At 32.0% G+C, this 19,380-nt stretch overlaps 1 protein-coding gene and 1 non-coding gene across 2 annotated transcripts; one reads left to right on the top strand and one right to left on the bottom strand.

The window, feature by feature from the left end:
- Positions 1–4,086: 4,086 nt before the first annotated feature.
- Positions 4,087–4,168, bottom strand: TRNAS-CGA. Its single transcript has one exon. It is a non-coding gene; the product is annotated as a tRNA-Ser (tRNA).
- A 6,712-nt stretch (positions 4,169–10,880) lies between these two features.
- Positions 10,881–15,087, top strand: LOC109174662 (protein root UVB sensitive 4). The gene is made up of 10 exons (XM_019323938.1): positions 10,881–11,635; positions 12,017–12,163; positions 12,405–12,551; positions 12,808–12,870; positions 12,963–13,039; positions 13,273–13,378; positions 13,692–13,794; positions 13,899–14,050; positions 14,238–14,303; positions 14,403–15,087. Exons 1-10 carry the CDS (start codon positions 11,153–11,155, stop codon positions 14,640–14,642), a joined length of 1,584 nt encoding a protein of 527 aa, XP_019179483.1. The 5' UTR covers positions 10,881–11,152; the 3' UTR covers positions 14,643–15,087.
- Positions 15,088–19,380: the final 4,293 nt, after the last annotated feature.

The raw sequence follows: 19,380 nt of genomic DNA on the forward strand, positions 1-19,380 counted from the left end.
GGGGGTGTGTTAATGATTTTATTATTTCATGTTATATATGTGTTATAGTATAGTTAATATTTATGTGGTAGATTGTTTGACTAGTACAGGTCTATTAGTTAGGAGAGTCTAGCATACTTCTATCTGATATACTATTGTAATCCTTATCTCTTTGAACTGATTTGAAACACTTTCTCTCATGGACCTCAAATGGTATTAACTCTTTCTCTTTATAACAAAATATACAATATAAATATGATGCCGCCAATACTTTGAATTTAACTTTTTTACTACAAATTTTAATGATTATCTTGATCAACTTTAATGTGGGATGATTGCAATGGGATTCGATCCCCACGTCAATTAAAATAAACATTACTCCGTAATTAATGTTGTTCGTATAGCATGGTTGGTTGAGCACTGCAGACGTTGTAATGTCGAGTGATGGACACTTTGAACAAAATTCTAAATATCATACCTACAATTGCTGGTGAAATTTATTGGACTTCAATATGCGAGTTATATCAAATTAATTATTCAGAACCAACAAAATAATATAAGATTTGATTAATGATTCTATTGCAACATATCCGGGATTGTGTTATCATACATGTCTTTCGGAAAGACAACCAAGGCACGAATTTTCTCGACAACTTGGGTCAAAACAGTCAATAAGGCACAACGATTCTGAATCACCTCCGGACAGCTTGTTGAATATCATGGAAAGGGACGCTAGAAACGTGACTACAAGAAGAGTTTACTAATCCTGTGACCCCCAGTCCTTCCCGTGCACCAAAATATATATAGAGTTTGACTCTCATGAGAATCACCTCCTAGGTGAGAATGTGTGGTCTAATATGAACTATTAAAATTAAAATAAAGGATGCATGTACGACTATGATAAACCAACAAATCTACTTAGATTAAGGAAATTAGGAGAATAAAATAGTCAAAAATATTTGTCAAAGGACAAATTAGACTTCCAATTAAGCAACAATCAACCGCATCAAACAATGAAAATATTCCTTCTACACTACAATTTCCCAACCTATTTTTTCTCTAACAATAAAATAAACTAATATTTTTAATACTAATATACACACCCACGACACACTATAATGCACGACAATTATTAATACCAGAATGCAAGACAACTAAACCAGTGACGCACTGATATCTAAACAATGCACAACTCATAGTTCGACGATGCACCGCCCAGCTCCCCAATGCACATCTCAAAAACTTATGAAGCACCCGCTCCTAAAATCACAGATTTATCAACAACTTTACGATGCACTGCACTAATGCACATCTCACCAGCATACGAAGCACAACTCACAACAGTGGGCTGCACAACCAACATAATCGAATGTACAATCGTACTATCCAAAATGTGTACATATACACCAACATCCAATTATAGACAATATTATACTAAAAAAACCAAGCGAAAAAATTTTAAAAAAAAATTACTGATCACTTTTCATGGACGAACACTCGATCGATGATGAAGAAATCGCGACTCTAATTTGCAACCGTAATGATCCAAGAAAATATGAAACCAATCTGGTCACATCTTTAGTAGTTACAAAAAAAAATAAAAAATGCTACTACCCCAACTTAAAAAACCAAACTGTGTCATCTTAGGAAATAAAATCTAAATCATCCAAATAAAAAACGAACTCACAAAATTAGACCACAGTTCTCACCTGCAACGACGAGGGGGAGTAGAAACCAATCGCAAACTAGACGTGAGAAAGCTTTGCGATGACGATAGAGTCCAGCCTACGACTCTCAACTTGAGATTGCGAAGATCCAGCAAGAAAGACGGCACCGTCCAGTCTTCCACCCACATACATAACCCAAAAAACCTAAAATATAACTTGATCAGCGAAAAAAAGCCATTATAAATTATTAAACATCCACCATTGATTAAATAAAATAAAAGGCTTAGAGTAGTTCTTAGGTTCCTACCTGAAGATGGTTTCCTATATGATTGTTATATATATATATATATATATATATATATATATATATGAATGTATAAAATCAAGTGTAAAGAGATGCCTAGGTAAAATATGCAGAGAAATTTGAACGGTTGATCTATCCAAATTAATTACTTTAAAAAAGGAGAAAATTTTTACTACACGCTCAATATAACTTTGTACACGTGTAGTGCGAACTTATACACCAATAGTATAGAAATACGCAATTGAAGTGTAAAAATTGTGCACTTCAAAGTTAAAAAAATTACTTAAATATCACTATATTTTTTAAACTTATATTACTTTATGCACTTGAAGTATAAATCCTATGCTCCTATACTACAAAACTTGTGCACTTGAAGTACAAAATTTTTACACTCTAATATAACCTTGCGCATTTGTAGTATAAAATTTATGCACTTGTAGTATATAACTTGTGCACTTGTAATATAGAACTTGTGGACTTCAAAATTATAAACAATTTTCTTTCATTTAGAGATGTTGACCTCGATCAGATTAAGAGTTGAGATTTCACCTTATTTTTTTACCTCGTCACCTCTTTTTATTTGCTGCAATACCTAGTATTGGATCAAATTAAAAGAGGTGCTCATGTAGAAAATGGGGTGAAATCACAACCCTTGATGTGGTTCATATCAATGTCCTTGAGTGAAGGTAAATGTTAAATAAATAAATAACAGTGGCATTATATATACGTATTGGTTCAAATAAAAAGAGGTGCCCAAGTAAAAAATCGGGTGAAATCCTAGTTCTTGATCATGTCCATCTTAATGTCACTAGATGAAAGAAATTTTCAAAAAAAAATAAAAATGCAGTGGTGTTTTGTTATTGTTCTCTAAGAAGTAATTTCAGCGGAGCTCCCTTGTTTTTTGTGGTAATTTCAAATTTAGTCTCAGACTATCGTTTTTGTCATTTGACACCCTAGACTATCATATTTTTAACACTTTTGGTCCTTCCGATTATCTTTTTCGGTGAAATCCTATTTTACGCAAGGTATTTTCGTCTCTTCAATTTTTTTTATTAGTTTTCTACTGAGTTAATTCCAACAGATGTCCCTTGTCTTTGTTGACATTTGAAAATTTAGTCTCTGAGAATTGTTTTTGTCATTTAGCATAGCACCCAGACTATCATATTTTGAACATTTTTTTATCATTCTATTGACATAATTTTTTCGCGTAAAAATCTATTTTAGGGTGTTAAATGTCAAAAACGATAATTTGAAATTTCCACAAAACATAAAAAACTTTCACTGAAATTAACTCTTTATGTGACTATGAAGTACATAAGTTTTATACTACATATAATAAATTTTATACTACTAGTTTATAAACTCCGTCCGCACTTTTTTTTCCTCAAACTGGTACATCCAAGAAAAAATAAAAATAAAAATTAACATATTACATATTAGTAGTATCATAATCACCGTTGCTATTCAAGCACCATTTATTATTGTTCAAATTATGACTTAATAAGTAGAAAGAATGTTTTAAATTTTAAATGTTGCATCCAAATATAATTATTCATAGAAAAGTATTACCCGGTACATTTTAACTAAAAATATTATATCTTACCTAAAATAGTCTCACACAAAATATATATATTCCTTTAGTTAAAGTTGTTAATGTTAATTTTTTTAATTCCCATTTTAAAATGGAAAATTTACATTTTTGTCCTCCAGTTATATATGTAGTATAGACTTGGTCCTGAATTATATGCGTGACTATCTTTAATTTCTAAGTTATGCATGGAATGATGATTTTATCCCTTGAATGACCAAATCAGCCACTTTATTAAGTGAAAAATTGGTGGTAAAAATAATCTGTGAGGGATTAAAATCGCTACTTCATACATAACTTAGGGGTTAATAAAAATAATCACACATATAACTCAGGGATTATGTTTGTACCACGAGTATAACTGAAGAATCAAAAATGTAATTTTTCCTTTTAAAATTTACTAAACGTTGATTTGACTCAGCCCATAATATAATTTATTTTTTACAAATTGTTAAAATGCTTATACACTTATAAAATAGCCAAGTAAAAGTCGACGTCGAAGAGCTGCAGTTGGGTAAAAGTGTTCAACGAAGGTATTGCAAAAAAATCGTCGACAGCAGGATTCGAACCTGCGCAGGCAAAGCCCAACAGATTTCGAGTCTGTCTCCTTAACCACTCGGACATATCGACATTGTTGAACATTCTACATGTTTACTATATTTATAACCATTTTTCACTTTGATAATATCAATTTTCAGTTCTCGCCCAAAAGTTTCTATTTCATATATGGTAATTTTCAAAATAATAAATAATATTAATAAAAAGAAACACAATAGATTAATGCATACACACATCATTCATGAAACTCAACAGATCAACTAATGCCGAATATTGGCTTTCCCAAATTTTAATACATATGACAAATTCGGCAATTTATATCCTACACCACGGCGCGCATTGCAATATGCGCCCAGATGCAAAACGACGTCGTTTTATTTTATTTTATTTTTTTTTTGAAATTTCCCGCCCCAGTGAATGGCAGTAGTTTTTTCTTAAAAAAAAAAAAAAACCGCTATTCAAGAATGTACATAATGTTATACTAGAATACACATAATTGTATACATGAATGTACATAATTATATAACAAAATATACATACTCTTTTTAAAAGATAATACACATAATCTAACATAATACATAATAAACATAAACTTTTAACATAATACACATCAACTATTAACATAATACACACAAATTTTCTGATTCGGATGTACATAATTGTATAAAAAGAATGTACATAATTGTATAAAAAATGTACATAACTGTATGAACAAATACACATAACTGTATGAACAAATACACATAACTGTGTGAACAAATACACATAATCCCAGCAACTTCCTACCGCGCCTCCCAAAACGACGTCGTTTTGGGAGGCGCACGGCGCACAGTGCTATGTGCGCCGTGGTGTAGGGTATAACGATTGGACAAATTCATATATTTGATAAGAGTAATAAAATTGGCACAAGTGTCAAATAGGCCCATCTACTACTGCGAAGTGCTCAATTCCCACCACGAACTAAATTAAGTGTCAAATAGGTCCATCTACCAGTTAAATTTGTTTAATTAACTTTTTTTTACAGGTTACCTATTTATTAATTATTAAAAAATAAATAAAATAAAATAAAAAATTAAAAGAAATTTAAAAAAAATTAAAAAAAGATAATAGCCACCTGCTGTCCGGCGAGGACAGCCTGTGGCTGCCCATTCACAGACAGCCGTGGCTGTCCAGCGAGGACAGCCGAACAGCCACGACTGTCCAACTGAGGTCCAGATCTGGACCTCAAACGGCCATGGGCAGCCCTGCTGTCTGGGGACGTCCATGGCCGTTTGGAACGAGGGCGGCGGCAGTTCCAGATCCAAATCTGGACCTCAGTTGGACAGTCGTGGCTGTCCGGCTGTCCTCGCCGGACAGCCACGGCTGTATGTGAATGGGCAGCCACCGGCTGTCCTCGCCGGACAGCCGGTGGCTATTATCTTCTTTTTTTTTTTTAATTTTTTAATTATTTTATTTATTTATTTATTTATTTATTAATAATTAATAAATAGGTAACCTGTTGGTAACCTGTAAAAAAAAGTTAATTGAATAAATTTAGCTGGTAGATGAGCCTATTTGACACTTAATTTAGTTCGTGGTGGAAATTGAGCACTTCGCAGTAATAGATGAGCCTATTTGACACTTGTGCCTAATATAATTTGAAATAAGTTTGAGTCACAAAATAATGCTCGTGGTAAGTTTGGTTAACAATAGAAAATACCTTACCCGGTACCTAATACTAATTGTGTGTATGTGTATGTACAGGTTACATCATGTGTGAACATGTAGACTAATAAAAATAATTAAAAAGTCAAAATCAATAGTACGTGTTTAAAATCAATTCAAATTGTGGTGAAATAATTGTAATTATACACAATTTTTAATTACTAAAGTGTTGTAAATTAAGGTGTATCTTCACATGAATCGTTGTATCGTTCTCATCCAAAAATATAATGGAATATAATTAATGATAATTACGGTATACATTAAAATAGAGAGAAGACGAGATATATAGTGAACTATCTATCATTCATCCTTCAATCCAATATATTTATGATTTACAGAATTCCAATATATATAATAAGTCTATAAAGTAGGAAGATATTATATATCATAATATAATTCCTCTAGTAATGTCCATATTTATTTATTTACAACTCCTCCTTGGAAATTATTGTATCATGCTCATGTCTCTTTAAAACCTCACTAGAAATGTCCAATTTGAAAAACCTAGTTTCGACAAATAATACATATATGAGGTTTGTGTATTCATGTGTTACACTAGCTGCATTGTTAAAAAATCTTTAATTAAGAAACTCATATATCTAAAAACTCAACCAAAAAAATATAGTTGTTGGTCTTCAAGACCCAATCTTCAAGATTGAATCAAATAAATATCACTCTCTCTAAAGATAACAACTTGAAAATATACACGTTCTAATATAATAAACACATTTTGAAGAATAAGTGTAGAAAGGGATTTGGTGAACAAATATGATAGATAGATTGTCACTAGAGTAAACATTTTGTATAATAATCCAGTGACTCTTTTGGAGCTCACATGGGTTCAATATTGACACTAAATGTTTTGTCGAATATTCATTAATATACATATTTCTCATTTGTGCAACACAAGTTTTATTGTCCTCATATAGGACGATGAGATAATACATAGCATAACATGTTTGGGACTTGATATCATGGTGATCAAATAAAATATATTTGATCAAAATCAATTATGAGTCTTTGCATAAACCTTTGAGTTACAACTCTCGCTTTATATTGCATCACCTCACTATTTTTATTTATTTTTCGTACAAACACTCATTTATAACCAATATGGTTAACATTTAATGGTGCATGTGTTATAGAGAGAATACATTCCTTTTAGCAAGCTAAGCTATACTTTAATTGTTCCTTTATATATTAAATAATCAGGGTACTTTCTAGCACCTAGCTTTCAATACAGATTGTCATATAATATAAACAATTATACAAGCAATTGTGTTGTCGACAACTTAAATAATTTTATCATAAAATTTTCTCATTGTCATATATTCATGGTAATGTCTAACTCAACTAGATTTTTGTCATTTTTTAAAGATGCTTAGATCTGGTCGTTCCGCATCCCTAATTTTATGATTATTTGGTGCACCTATAAATTTATTGGCCCTGTTTGGTAAAAAATTGGCCTATAGGCCAATTTTGGCTTATTTGACCACTATTAATTGTTTGATTTAGTTAAAATATCAATATAAATGTTTGGTTAATTAACTTTTTACAACTCCAAAAGGCTAAAATTCAAAAAGCTACTCCAAGCAACTTTTTCAATTAGCTTTTTGAGAAAAGAAATTATACCAAACAGCTATCAGTTAACAACTAATTTACCAAACACTTTTCTACAATCAGCTAATATTATCAACTATTCATACCTTCTAATTAACACAATCAACTAACAGCAAACAGCTATCAGCTAACCGCCATTTTACCAAACAGGGCCATTGAGTCTTTCGTTTAGAAGACGAACGGCTTCAAAACATAATTCCATAATAGATTTCATGAGTGGCAAAATCTTTTACTAGATTTAGTTTTCTAAGAATCCTTATCTTTTACCTCGATAGTTGAAAATCAATGGTTAACCAAATTCATGGACCAAAGTCTATTATTTAGGAAACCACTGTTGAGACCTGTATTGTCTATGCACATTCTCTAGGTTGATAGTTTTATAGACATTGGCCAACCATTCCATGTACAAAACCTCTCGAATGTGGCTAACCTTTAAGAGAATGAAAGTATCTTATTTGATGAACTCCATTCTCTCACTAGACATATGCTTTTTATTTTGTTTGATAGATTTCAAGTAACGTAAGAAAAATAATCGGTGGCAGATTAAATAACCAATCAGTCATCCCATAATAACATGTTTAATTTTCGGTCCTTGAGCTCAATAACTTGCTTAGATCGTTCCTTAGCTTCCCCTATGTCAACCTATTGCGAAATTGCATGGAACTGCACATCTTGTTTGACCATCTTTCTTCGATCACTACTTCAATATAGCAATGCGTCACCAATCACTGTGTTAGGAACATTTGTAATTTAGATTTTGATGATATTAAAAATTATGAATTTTAATTCCTAATTTATTTTATTTCTTAGGCTTAGGATCTGTATCACTCAATTTGAATTATCCAAATGTTAGACCGAATGGTTACGTTTCGGATAGCAAGATACAGACTTCGAAGAGTTGAAGATCTAAAGAGTTCGAGATGAAGAGTCGAAGAGTAGAAGACTTCAAGACCGAATTTCAAAGGTCAGATAGTGGAAAGACAACTATTCGAGACCAAGAAGCAACAAGTGTTAAAGTTTGAAACGTCAACTCGAATAGTGACAGTTAACTGTTTAAAAGGACTACTCGAGACATTCTCTGAGCAAACAGTTCCAAACCTTAAAACGTTAGTGTTTTATGAGAATATGTGACCAATTAAGGCAAAGTGAATCATAGGTTCACATCCCAATAAGGATTTTTCTTTAAAAGCCTAGACATTTTGTGCAGAATAAAAAGTAAAATTCAGTGCAAAAAGGGTGGTCTAACGGTTGGAAAGTCTGACACGCAAAAGCTACTTTCTGAATTACACATTGGTCTCTCCCCGTTGGTCAATAGATGTTTGAAATGGGCTTCACTCCAACGGACACATTTCAAAATGCCTATAAATACCTTCATTCAAAGCTAAAGAAGTTGCTGGTTTTTTCAACGAAAAATTATCAAGTGTTCAAAGTTTTCAAGTGCTTACTCAAGTAACCAGTTTTTAGAGGGAGACAAAGCCTAAAATTAAAAAAATAAAAATAAAATAAAATAAAAAAAGCCAAAAAAAAAAAAAAAAAAATCTCTCTCTCTCCATATTTACTTTAATGCTGCTTGTATCCATTCATACTCACAAACATTAACTTCTCGAAAGATCAAACTTACGTGCAAAATCACTTAAAAGGGGTTAAAACATTTCCATTATGAAAAACTCAACAAATCGTTAACCGTTAACTAGAAAAGAAGTAACCCTTCGGAGCTCCTTAACTGAATCATAATGCTCTCCCTCCCCCATCTAGACTTATAACTCAAACCTTTCGGGACCAACACACTAATCCCCCCTGCATAACTCTACCCCGTTCAGTTTGTTAAACATTATGTATAATAAATGGGTTAACAAGATGATGGCTTTGACATAGTTATTCTTGGGTAACTAAGGATAGCGTTGTGAACACAACGGAACATAACCACTACAAATGCTGTTGCGGCTCACAAGATGTTAAGCTATGTTCCAAGTTCATATAGCTCTCATCAATCTTACATTAATCTACGAGTTTATACCTAATTTGGTCCCTCGACTATTACGATTTCACCACTTTAATCTTCGACTACCAAAGTTGTTCAATTTAGTCCTTAACTATGCAACATTTACTTAAAATGATCCCTTGACTATTAGAATTTCACCACTTTGATCATTGACTATAAAAGTTGCTTAATTTAGTTCCTAACTATGCAATTTTTACATAAAATGGTCCCTCGTCTATTAAGATTTCACCACTTTGGTCATCGACTACCAAAGTTTCTCAATATCAAAAATGTAAATTATATTTCGGGAAAGTACATTATTTGGGTATTGAAAATACATTATTTTGTATAGTGTACATTCAGTACACATATAATGTATTTTTAATATATTAAAAATGTACTTTTTTATGGTACGCACAACACTGTGTTGGGCAAATTTTACGGACCATGGTCCTCTAAAACGATGTTGTTTCTTTTAATGAAAAGAAATGACACCCGTTCCGCGTAATTAGTTTTGTCTGTATAACATATTCAGTTTCATTTTGTATACATTGTAGTTTTATTTCAGCACAACTAAAGTTTTATTTTGTTTCAACTACAGTTTAATTTGGCATTATACATACAGATATCTTATTACAGTGAGACAAGTTATTACAACACCACTAAATTATAGTTCTAATTAACTACAGTTTCATTGGACAATATACACTTAAATATGTGAAACTGTTATTCAGTTTCATTTTACTTACACTGTAGTTTCATTACAACACAACTAAAATATCATTTTAATATACCTACAGTTTCATTTGACAATATACACTCAATATGTGAGACATGTTATTCAGTTTATTTTTTATACATATTGTAGTTTCATTTAAGCAAAACTAAAGTATCATTTCAATTCAACTACAGTTTTATTTGATAATATACACTCAATATGTGAGACATGTTATTCAGTTTCATTTTATACATATTGTAATTTTCATTTCAACACAAATAAAGTATCGTTTTAATTCAATTACTGTTTTATTTGATAATATAAACACAATATGCGAGATAAATTATTCAAATTTCGTTTTAAATATACTGTAATTTTATTTTACTCTGAACACATTAAAAATACAAAATTTATTAAAATTTAATGACTGTCGTTTCTTTACTTAAAGAAACAACTCCGTTTCCAAATTATAATTCACAGAACTATATATATGATGGTCCACCGTATAACAATTGGAGTGTGTTGACACCATGATCTGCACACTAATTTGGTGTGGACTTATTATTCCACACACGGGTGCGAGGATTGTGGTGGTAATCTCGCAGGCTCAGGCTGACGCCATTGCCAACTTGCCAGTCCTAAACTATCCCAGCCCGATAGATAACCCGTTTTCAAAAGCTTTCGTGTGTGTCTATGTTCCACTCAACCCTAGAATTAGAAAGAAGTCCAAAAATAATTTTTAAATTAAAGAATATAAAACAGCAAAACACCCAACGGAGTCTCTGTTTCTTCTGCTCCTCTTTCTCTTTACTCTCCCGCTTTGTTTCTCATTCCTCTCCCTCTCTCTCATTTGTTTAGGTAAAATCCATTGCTTATGAATGGAAAGAAGAATAGGAGAGTAATATCAGAAGGTTGATGATGGGATTAAAGTTCCAAGAAAGGAAGAACACGAAATTCAACCAAATTTTGTGGAGCAAGCAAGGAAGGTGAGCACACAACTCAAGATTTCTCCAACTTTTACACTCAACTTTCAATGCAATCCGCTTTACATATTCACGCTCGATACCCATGGATTCCACAAAATACCCACATCCCAACTCGTAAACTATCCTTCCTCTCTAACTCCACAACCTCTCTTAAACCCTTCATTGCCACGAATTCTCTCAAGACCCCTGTGAACTTTGGGTGCTGCTTCGGAGAAGAAGAGGACTTCAATCTCGACTACCCGTTCACTCCTTCGCGTCTTCCAGTAATAATTCGCCAGCCCAGTGGCATCTCTCAGTACTGTTGGGACGGGAATGAGCTCAAATTGGTATCTCTTGACGGAAAGTCACTCACTTTATCCGACTTCTGTCTTAATTTTGAGCAAGGTTTTCAAAGATTGGTTTGCGTGTTTGGCTCTGCTGTAAGGAATTTCTTCCTTCCAAAGGAGACTAGTGAGAATTACTTGGAATATGTGAAATGGAAGTTCGTTCATAGAGTTTTCAGTTCTGCTCTTCAAGTTCTCGCTACGCAGGTATCTCTGTTTCAATTCTTGATTAGTACCCTGAAGTTATAGAGTTTAAATTCTTGGATGCTCAGCTTAGATGATGCAATTTAGTTGAAAGATAACTTCAGTTTGGGAATTTGAATGCATACCTACTTGTTAGCAGTGATTTTTGTGGTTTCAAAATAGTGAGTAGTGACTATTTACTTTTGGTACGCCCTTATGAGGCTAAGTATAATAAGAAAAGGAACGAAAATATGGTTGTGTATTTCATAACAGGGAATGTAATATGATGCTTAGGATTTTTTGTTTTAATGTTATGTGCTTTCATAAATCATGAATCCCAAGTGTCCTACAGCTTTGATGAGAATTGGTTCTTATGACAATTCTTGATTTGTGAATTCTATCTAGGCAATGTTTCGAGCAATCGGGGTTGGCTATTCTCATTCACTTCCATCTGCAGCTGCACTCAATTGGGTCTTGAAAGATGGGCTTGGACGACTTTGCAGGTGCATCTACACTGCTACTCTGGCATCTGCTTTTGATACCAATCTCAAGGTATAGCTTTTACTTCCACCATGTTTTTTTTTGCTCATTTAGAACTACTAATTGCATGGATTTTTTATTTTTATTTTTATTTTGTGATTCAACAATTATTTTACTGTGTTGTATAAACCATTTTGAGATTTTATGGTGATTACAGAACTAAACCTTTACAGTAGGAGCCATGAAAGCAAAGCACAATTATAAGAATGCATCATGGCTATGTGATACGAAATTCTGTTTTTCTCCACTGCAGAGAGTTAGATTCTCAACATCTGTCCTGTTCAGTTTGAGCATTGGAATTGAATTGCTAACTCCTGTATGCCCTCAATACTTTTTGGTGCTTGCATCTATCGCCAACATTGCAAAACAAATATGCTTGGCTTGCTACTTAGCTACTGGTGTAAGTCTTCATTCAAGCACACATATATAGGCATACACGCATATATGTATTTATCATGTTTATAATTTATATATATGTGTGTGTGTGTCTACATATAATAAAAATATTTTTTCATATATCGACATCAAATAACTGTTGGGTGCTTTTCTATACCAACATGTTTATTATTTGGATTAGGAGAAAAATTAATCTGCTTTACATACAGCCTTCTAAAGATTGTGTTAGTCTATCTAATATCTAATATGCTACTTACCAGACTGCTGTGCATAAAAGCTTCGCAATGTCCGATAACCTTGGTGAAGTTTCTGCAAAAGCACAGGTTTTTTTTTTTTTTTTTCTTTTTTTTCTTTTTTTCATTTTCTATAGCCTATATTCATAGTAATTCTTTCTGATGTTTGCTTTGTGTTTCAGATACAACTAGTATGCTTTGATAATCTTGGCCTTATGCTTGCGGCTGTCTTGAATATCTTGTGCCGTAATAATCCTAGGTTTTTCCCTTCCAGACATCAATTTCTTTTAACGCATAAAATTTGTATTTCATTAAAAAGTATATGGAATTTCCTTTCATTTGGCACTGTTAACCTAATGCTATTCTGCCTTTCATGCCAAATGTTGCTCCTGCAGGATGGCAATTTATATCATTTTGTAATATAACAATTTTAAGTTTCTTTTTAGGTTTATTTGTAATTTGTTGTTTCCTAACCGCTATATAATGTGTAAGATTGCAAGCAGGTCTACCATTTCTTGTATACCCAATCTTCTCAGCACTTGACCTTTACGGTATTTATCAAGGATTAAAGCATGTACATCTACAAACATTGACTAAGGTTGGTATTCAATTTTTATGCTGGAACGTTGCGACAATATTTCACAATATTTGAAGCGTATGAGCTTGTGCTTAATGATATGTAAGATGCTATCTTTTCCATTTTGCTGGGTTTCACTTAGATCTGAGATGTTATGGTCTCTTATGCAACAGAATTTTCTGTTCAGAAGAATAGAGTTCCATTATTTCTCTCCCAAGTTCATTCTTCAAGAATAAAGATGTTTACTTTAGATTTGGGGTCCGTTTGGAAACCCAGAAAATGACTTCAGGAAGTCATCTTTGAATAAACCGGATTTCCCTATGTACTTTTCCAGGACAGACTTGAGATTATAGTAAGCTTGTGGATTGAGCAGGGACGTGTTCCTTCACCTGCAGAAGTGAGCAAAGAGGAAGGTATTGAATTATTTTGGGCCAAAGGTACGTGTCTGTTGCTTTATTTTGGATAATGCTGTAATGTGGGTATATTGTTCTTATTTTCTGCTTGAGAATAATAAACAGTTTCTTATTAAGCTTTATATCAGGCAGAAAACCCTTTCCTGTCAGAATTGGTTGCTTAAATGCCAAGAATCAATTGCCAAAGCTTTCAATGATGACAATTCAAAATTTAAAAAGTTGGGATTTCTATTTCTTATGCCTGGAGAGATTTGCTAACAAAGGGGGATGCATGGAACAGGTAATTGCCAAAATAATTTCGTTATTTTCTCCCCTTACAAAAAGAACCAAAAAAGAGTTCCTATGAGAACTGTTGCTATTAACCAATCACTGGCAATCTGGCATGGCTTCAAAACGGGAAAAAGGAAAAGAAAAAGAATCGATTTTTGTAATGGCTTTCTAATAGTTGTTTTTTGTTGACCAAACAGTATGGTATACTTCTTAGCCTGCGGGAAGGAGCAGGCACTGCAGAAATCATTATGGCTCTATTACACGTAAGAAGCATTTTTTAAGCCATCTTTTGTGGAGTTTTTATTCTTTAAACGCACCATGACTACTATAACACAAACACTTTTTCATTGTTTAAAACATAGGCGTTTTATGTCCGCAAGGGTCTTCTATGTTGCTGGGGCAGGTGGGAGAGTAATTTGGACGTTTTGAACCGTTCAGATGCATTTCTTGAGGAATGGTTAGATTTGATAGAGAATGGGAAGGAATCAGCGGAAGTAAATTTGAAGTTGCTGATTGAACAGATGTCATCGTCGGGATGGAATTCTAAAAACATTCTGTTGAGCACACAAGAACAGGCTCGCTATAGTTTCCTTTCTGACTAAAGATTTTTAATGGTTATACTGATGAGGATGGGTAAAACACAGATAGAATATAGGGAGCTAGCCTGCATGGGCAGCTCAACTGGTCGCAGAGATGAAATTTGTCACAGGAGACCAAGGATTGAGTCTCACCAGTGGCAACGTGGGAGCAACCTCTTAAAATGAGGAGGGTTCCTTGTGCATAGTAAGTAAAAGTTTAGCCTCTGACCAGATTTACCCCTCCACAAATTGTGGGGGCGCCTGGGATGGGCAATTCCACCTTTTATGTCACAGGAATATAGGGAGCTCACTGAAATGTGAAGAGGAATAGAATAATAGTGAATCAGAAGGGAAAACATTCATTTATTTGAAATCATGAAATGGACTTTCAGCCTAGCAAAAGGTGCCCTGAATCTGCTGCTTGTGAGTTTAAATTTTGTCCTGATTGATTTGTGCTTGTGAGTTCTAATTTTGTCTTGATTGATTTGTACATTAGTAGTTATTTTCTCCGTCTCATTTTACATGTCAATAATTTTGTCTGTCCCATTTTACCTGTTTGGTTTATTATTCATTAAAATGTTTGGTTTTGCACAACTCAGGAATGTTTAATTGAATCTTTTCAAGTTTAGTTTACACTTATCACAATCAAGATAGATTTAATGAATTAATTAATTTGAATGTGAGTTTCATATTACTACCTGGCAAATTGTACCATAATATGTTTGAATCGCTGGAATACTATTTTTAATTTTTAAAATAGTTTAAATTCAATAATAATTAATGTATTTTTGTTTCTAGTTCCGAACCTGAACCGGTAGTTTTGGTCTGCAATTTTAATAAATTGAAACTCAGATATTGAGTTTTGGTTCTAAATCGTAATCGGAATCCTTTGGTTTGGTTGCTACCATGTCTAGTTCAAGTTTGGATCAAGGCTTTGTTTGGCAACGCTAAGCTAGGAGCTTATAGCTTATTTTAAGCTACTAATAAGCTATAAGCTCTGTTTGGTAATGTTCCCAAAACAAGCTCCTAGCTTAAAATAAGAGCTTATTTTGGAACGCTACTTTAGGTAGCGTTTCAAAATAAGCTCCTAGCTTCCTAACTTTTTTTCCATCTTTACCCTTATTATTTTAAAGTAATGACATGTTTTAACCTTATGAATTAAAACCCTTTCTCTTCCCCTATCCCAACTTTCACGTCAATCCCTTCCTTAGTCTTGTTTCCTGCTAAACAATTATGTTGAAACTTTAGCTTATTATTATTATTATTATTATTATTATTATTATTATTATTATTATTATTATTATTATTGTTGTTGTTGTTGTTGTTGTTGTTGTTGTTGTTGTTGTTATTATTATTATTATTATTATTATTATTAATGTTATTTTAAAATTAGCAATATGGCTTCAATCTCAAATTGAACAAGAGCCGTCAACGAAAATTTAAGTCACACCTCTAATATCTCAAATTCAAAGTAGTAATACCTCCATCAAAGAAAATTTAAGTCACACCTCTATGGAGATGAAGGAGATTCGCAACAATATTGCTACTTCATTATGGGATGCTAGATCATGATCATGCTAATAGTTTTATTTTAAAAAGTGTTTACTTTTTTGGAAGACGAAATGTTAAATTTTAATATGTAAACAAATTAATTTAAATTTTATAAAGATGTCCTTTTTAGTCTTTTTACATTTATCAGCTTATCAAAAAGCTAATTTTACCAAACACTTTCAATCATAACAGCTCTTCAATTTTCAGCTCCGAGCTTATAGCTTTTCAACTTTCAGCTCTTTTTCAGCTATCAGCTCCTAGCTTATAGCTTTTCAGCTAGGTTTGCCAAACAGAGCCCAAATTGTGATCATTTCTACATATAAGCAATAATTTGTTAGAAAAGAAAATTAAATGAAATATTTATTTTAAGAGTAAAGATGCCTATTTAACATATCATGGAGAAAATTGTTACTTTTAAAATAATTGAGGAACTAATGTGGATACATTAATAATTCATGACAAAAAAATGTTATAAGTATATAATAATTCAGGGACAAAATGTGTCATTTTTCATTATTATTATTATTGTTATTGTTATTAATTATTAATAAAATATTTTTTTTTTAAAAAAAAGTGACTGTCAACCATCATGGCATCGCCAGCCGAACTTTTTTTTTTTTAATTTTTTTTTTTTAGTTTTTTACAAAATTTAATATTTTAATTTTAATAAATTATTATTATTATTATTATTATTCAACATTTATGTCATCAAAATATATTAATGTGGCATTTCAATCACCTTTTTATTTGGAAGTTACCTGTAATAACAGGTCAAATGGGGTAAATTGCACTTTTTTTTTTTTTTTTAATTTCTAAGTTCATGTGTCTAATTGGCGTTTTTCTAATTCGAGAGTTTAATAACAATTTTATGAATAGTTCAAGGACTTATTTGACTCTAATCCCTTATGAGATGTTTGGTTCACGAATCTCAGCGATTATACTGTGGACCGTGGTCCACAAAGCTTTGTGGACCATAGTCCAAAAACAACATCGTTTCTTTAAGTAAAAAAACGGCAGACGTTACAGGTTAACGGAGTGCATATTCTTTGTATGTTAATTACCAAATGAAACTATAGTGTATCTAAACTGACACTGTCTCACGTATTATTTTTATATTATCAAATAAAACTGCAATTGAATTGAATTGAAATTGTAGTTGTGTTGAAATGAAACTGCAGTGTATACAAAAATAAAACTGAATAACAATTTCACATTTTTTGTGTGTATATTGTCCATCGAAACTGTAGTTATATCAAAATGATACTATAGTTATGTTGAAATGAAACTGCACTGTATACAAAATGAAACTGAATAACAGAGTTACTGTTTGCGGAATGACGCGAAACGGGTGCCGTTTCTTTACATTAAACAAAACGACGCCGTTTTGATGCCTGGACTACAATACATTGTGGACCGCGGTCCACAGTAAAATTTACCACGAAATGTTAGATTACCTTAGGGAATGCTAGATTACTTAGAATGTTAGGGTCCGTTTACTAACGGAAACTGTTTTCTATTTTATATTTTCTAATTTTTTAGTTTTCATTTTCTGTTTAGGAAACTTGTTTACTAGCATTTATTTTATTTTTTTTTAAATTAACGTTATAAAATTAAAACAAGTTTAATATCCGAACCAAATATATATGTATATAACATAACTAAAAATACATCCGAACTAATAACCTATTAAGTTCACCTAAAATTTAGTTTAGATAATATAAACAAAATGATGTCGTTTTGATGCCTGGACTACAATACATTGCGGACCGCGGTCCACAGTAAAATTTGCCACGGAATGTTAAATTACCTTAGGGAATGCTAGATTACTGGAAATATTAGATTACCGAGAATGTTAGGGTCCGTTTACTAACGGAAACTGTTTTCTATTTTATGTTTTCTAATTTTTCAGTTTTCATTTTCAGTTTTAGAAAACTTGTTTACTAACATTTTTTTTCTAGATTAACGTTATAAAATTAACACAAATTTAATATTCGAACCAAATTTATATGTGTATATATATATATATATATATATTTTTTTGAAGGATATGTGTATATAACATAACTAAAAATACATCTGAACTAATAACCTATTAAGTTCACCTAAAATTTAGTTTAGATAATATTAATATTTTTTTGAGCTAATATTTAAAACTATTTTAAATATATTCATTTGAGTGAGATGTATATATATATATATATATATATATATATATATATATATATATATATATGAAATTTTAATATCTTCCATCTGGACTAAACTTGTATTACAATATAACATAATTAAAAAATCCAAACCAATAATCAATCGAGTTCAATCAAAATATAAATCTTGGTATAGAGTTTTATTTTTAATTTTGATCATGTAAATAATGTCTAACTTTAGTTTTAAGAAAATAAGTTATGTTTAAATAAGTAATACAAGTAACCAGCTTGGTTGGCGTGAGTAGTCGTGGGCAAATTATACTGTAAACCGCGGTCCACAATGCTTTGTGGTCAAGGTATCAAAAATACACTGCAGTTTCATTTCAACACAACTATAGTATCATTTTGATATAAGTACAGTTTCGCTAGACAATATACACTCAAATATATGAAATTGTTATTCAGTTTCATTTTGTATGCACTGTAGTTTTATTTCAACATAACTACAGTTTCATTTCAATTCAATTGCAGTTCCATTTGATAATATAATAAAAATAATACGTGAGACAGTGTTAGTTTAGATACACTATAGTATATGTCGTCATGGATTATGGTTCACAAAGCTTTATGGACAGCGGTACACAATATAATTGTTGAGTGGTCGTGCACTCTTGTCCCTTAAGAGAGGTCGGGAGTTCAAAATCCCTTTTCATATGGAAAAATCAATCTGACCAGCAACTGAAGAGTATGGTATGAGTTTAAAGGTACTTCTTACAGTTAGGACCTGCATCTTATGATTTGACAAAAAAAAAATGTAATTTATAATAATGTGTCATTCTCGATGAAAATTACATAACATAAATCAAATATAAAAATTTTATATTTCCAAGCAAATATAACCTTAATTATATAACTCTGAATCAAACACTTTATAATGTGGATCATAATAATTTACAATATAATTTGTCCAATTCGGAATGGAAGTGCAAAAGCCAAGAGACGTTTGGATACGCGGATAAGTGGATAACCACTGTTTGGGGAATAGGAACTAGGAGGCGTCAGAT

The sequence above is a fragment of the Ipomoea nil genome, unplaced genomic scaffold (assembly GCF_001879475.1).
Source record: "Ipomoea nil cultivar Tokyo-kokei standard unplaced genomic scaffold, Asagao_1.1 scaffold0642, whole genome shotgun sequence".
NCBI lineage: Eukaryota > Viridiplantae > Streptophyta > Magnoliopsida > Solanales > Convolvulaceae > Ipomoea > Ipomoea nil.

Bases quoted from the DNA above. Each gene is read 5' to 3' on its own strand.
- LOC109174662 (XM_019323938.1), top strand. From the start codon at position 11,153: ATGCAATCCGCTTTACATATTCACGCTCGATACCCATGGATTCCACAA. The intron at 12,871-12,962 runs GTTTTTTTTTTT...TTTGTGTTTCAG, and splicing joins AAGTTTCTGCAAAAGCACAG to ATACAACTAGTATGCTTTGA. The intron at 14,051-14,237 runs GTAATTGCCAAA...TTGACCAAACAG, and splicing joins AAGGGGGATGCATGGAACAG to TATGGTATACTTCTTAGCCT.